We start from the raw sequence: 2,910 nt of genomic DNA on the forward strand, positions 1-2,910 counted from the left end.
TCAGATAAAGGCTGAAAGGTACAAAACACTAACTTTCTATACTCATCAGGGCCCTCTCCACAGGTGTATAAAATCAAGCACCTAGATTATGAATGCAAACAGCATGGTGCTTGATTAATACACCTGTGGAAAGGGATCTGACGAAACCTAGGAATAGTAAAGGTATAATGTAAAATACAAAAGTATAATGAAATGATATAATTCACCAAAAGACTATTGAGCAAGTACATACAACGGAAGTTGAGTATATCATATGCAGTCTCAGATCCTCAGTTATGAAAGTAATTCAATATGTTATTATGATTGATTGAAAGGACACAATGAATCATCATGGAATATTGACACATAGCTTAGTGCTTAGCTCCTGTTGCGCCTCTTTCAAGATTTTGATGATGAGTCATTAGTTACATTAGTGCATGGATCACACCGGGCTCATAGACTCAATACCCATAAATCATCCAGACTGAAGCAGTAATGATTGCCCTCGCCGGATTGGACTCGGATTGGTTCGGGATGAACCCGCTGTCCCACATGCTACCGAACGCACAGCAAACAGCACAAACAGATGTCTCCGTCAGGTGGTTAGTTTCCTCACTTCCTTTCTTGGAACTGCCCCCTGAATAAATAGTGTGCCCTCAAACCTCATTGCTGGCCATCTGGAGGAGCATATCTCAGAAGAAAGATTAAAGTGTGAGACCATAAATTAACTTCTGTGTTCAGGTAACAGAATGTGACTGGGAAATGAACGGAAACAGGCTTTCGAATAGTTTTGTAAGATCCTTCAATGAGGATTTCCTGAAAGTGTGGATGCCCTGGTGGAGCAACTGATGTTGTTTCATAAATAATGGGGTCTCATTGGAGTTGCAATTGTTTATATGTGCTGATCTCTCTCTCTCTCTCTCTCTCTCTCTCTCTCTCTCTCTTCCTATTCACCTTTTCCTCTCTTTCTCCCTCTCTCTCTATCTATCTTTCTCTCTCTCTCTCTCTCTCTCTCTTTCTTTCTCTCTTTTCCTATCCACCTTTTCCTCTCTTTCTCTCTCTATCTCTCTCTCTCTCTCTCTCTCTCTCTCTCTCCTGATCTGCAGTGCACCCAGTGTGGCAAGCGCTTCCGGCAGATCCCGCACCTGCGCGACCACGAGCGCCTGCACAGCGACGAGCGTCCGTTCGCGTGCGGCGTGTGCGGCCGCAGCTTCGTGCTGGCGGCGCGGCTGGCGGAGCACGCGCGCACCCACAGCGGCGACAAGCCCTACTCGTGCCCGCTGTGCCCGCGCACCTTCCGCTCCCTCTCCAACCTGGGCAAGCACCGCAAGACCCACGCCCGGGCACCGGCCGGATCCTCCTCCTCCTCCTCCTCCTCCGCCGCCGCCGCCGCCGGCCTGCCCGGGAAACTCACCCATCGGCTGGGCACGGCGGGTGTTGTCGGCGGCGGCATGGTGGCGCTGGCCCAGGGGGAGACCCAGGCGCTGGTGCTGCCGGCGGTTGGCGAGGGCCAGGCGGCGGTGCACACCATCCTGCTGCTCCACTCGCAGCCGGGCTCGGCGCCCGCGTTCGCCACTCTTCCTCTGGGGGAGTCGACGTCCGGCGCTGCTGCTGCGCCCCCCTCCTCCTCCTACTCTTCGCCCTCGCCGGCCCTCGCCTCCCTCTCGCCCTCGCCCTCCGCTCCGCTGGTGCTCATGCACCCGTCGGTTGCCCTGGGCGACGGGCATCCCGGGCAGCTGGGCCCTGTCGTGTCACATGCCATCGAGGTCATAGTCACGGAGACGGGCGAGTAGAGTGGAGCGGAGAGAGAGAGAGAGAGAGAGAGAAGGGAAAGAAGAAGAAGAAGAGAGAGAGAACGAGAAGAAGAGTGGGAGAGATGGAACTAGAAGAATGGAGACAGATCGGATGAGCAACAGAGACAGAACATGGTGTCAGAGGAATTGGTGCATGAACTGGGAAGAGAGGACCAGAGAAATGAAAAGGTGAACGAGAGAGAGAGAGAGAGAACAAGGGATGAAGGGTAAGAGCTCGATAGACAGATAGATGGAGAATGGGAGCGCATGTTGCTTCAGGGCACTGGAGAGAAAGGTGAGCGGAGGAGAGGTTAAAAGGGGGGGGAAGGGTGAGTTATGGTGCAGATCAGTGACGACGGAGACAAAGGAGAGATTTACACACGGTTACAGGCACAGGCAGGTTACCGAAGGTCAAAGGTCACATGGAGGGAGACGAAGGCTGAAAGGTTTTAAAGCTTAAAGGTTACAACTCGAAGAGAAATCTCCAGAACGTGAGGAGAAAATGGACACAGCTGACACGGCGGAGCTGGAACAAACTGAAAATAACTGAAGATGTACTTGTAGGCGGGAGACGTAATGGGAATATAATTGAACAGGTGTACAGTCTAATGTATGACGTGTCTTGGAATAAAAGAAGAGTTTTACTTTTGACTTTGTGTCCACCCTTTATGTAGAGGAAAAAAAAAAACCTTGGGAGTCATGGTAATTTGTCTCTTCCAACCGATTTAATAGGTTTTATCGGCAAGGCGATAAAAGACCAGTCAATTGCCAAAGTAGCCTTGTGCGATGTAATGTATTTTTAAATCCATACCGTTTAACTCACGATATTAATAGTCAAACCTGGAGTCCTTCTTTTTCCCGATTAATTGGTGGCTTTTTCAATGCAGATATGCACTTTACGTCATTGATAAGCCCAGCAAACTACAGTCCAAATGCGTGCTCTCTTCCTCTCTCTCTCTCTCTCTCTCTCTCTCTCTATCTCTCTCTCTTTCTCTCAGCCTCTCTCTGTCTTTGTCTCTGTCGCTCTGTCTGTCTCTCTCTCTCTATCTCTCTCTCTCTCCCCGAGACACCTGAAGGGGAGACGAGTCAATAGTGCTGCTATGGCAACAGAGTTCAAATTATGGGATGGCTTGGGTCT

General features: G+C 50.4%; 1 protein-coding gene across 2 annotated transcripts in view; it reads left to right on the forward strand.

The window, feature by feature from the left end:
- The window catches only part of LOC134072281 (zinc finger protein 665-like), a 17,205-nt gene extending 14,784 nt beyond the window's left edge, over positions 1-2,421 (forward strand). For both annotated transcript variants that reach the window (XM_062528882.1, XM_062528881.1), the window contains exon 7: positions 1,086-2,421. In XM_062528882.1, the coding sequence (XP_062384866.1) occupies positions 1,086-1,772 (687 nt within the window). In that variant the 3' untranslated portion in view covers positions 1,773-2,421. The remainder of the gene's footprint in view (positions 1-1,085) is intronic.
- The last annotated feature ends 489 nt before the right edge of the window (positions 2,422-2,910 follow it).

This window comes from Sardina pilchardus, chromosome 24 (genome assembly GCF_963854185.1).
Source record: "Sardina pilchardus chromosome 24, fSarPil1.1, whole genome shotgun sequence".
In the NCBI taxonomy this organism is placed as follows: Eukaryota; Metazoa; Chordata; class Actinopteri; order Clupeiformes; family Clupeidae; genus Sardina; species Sardina pilchardus.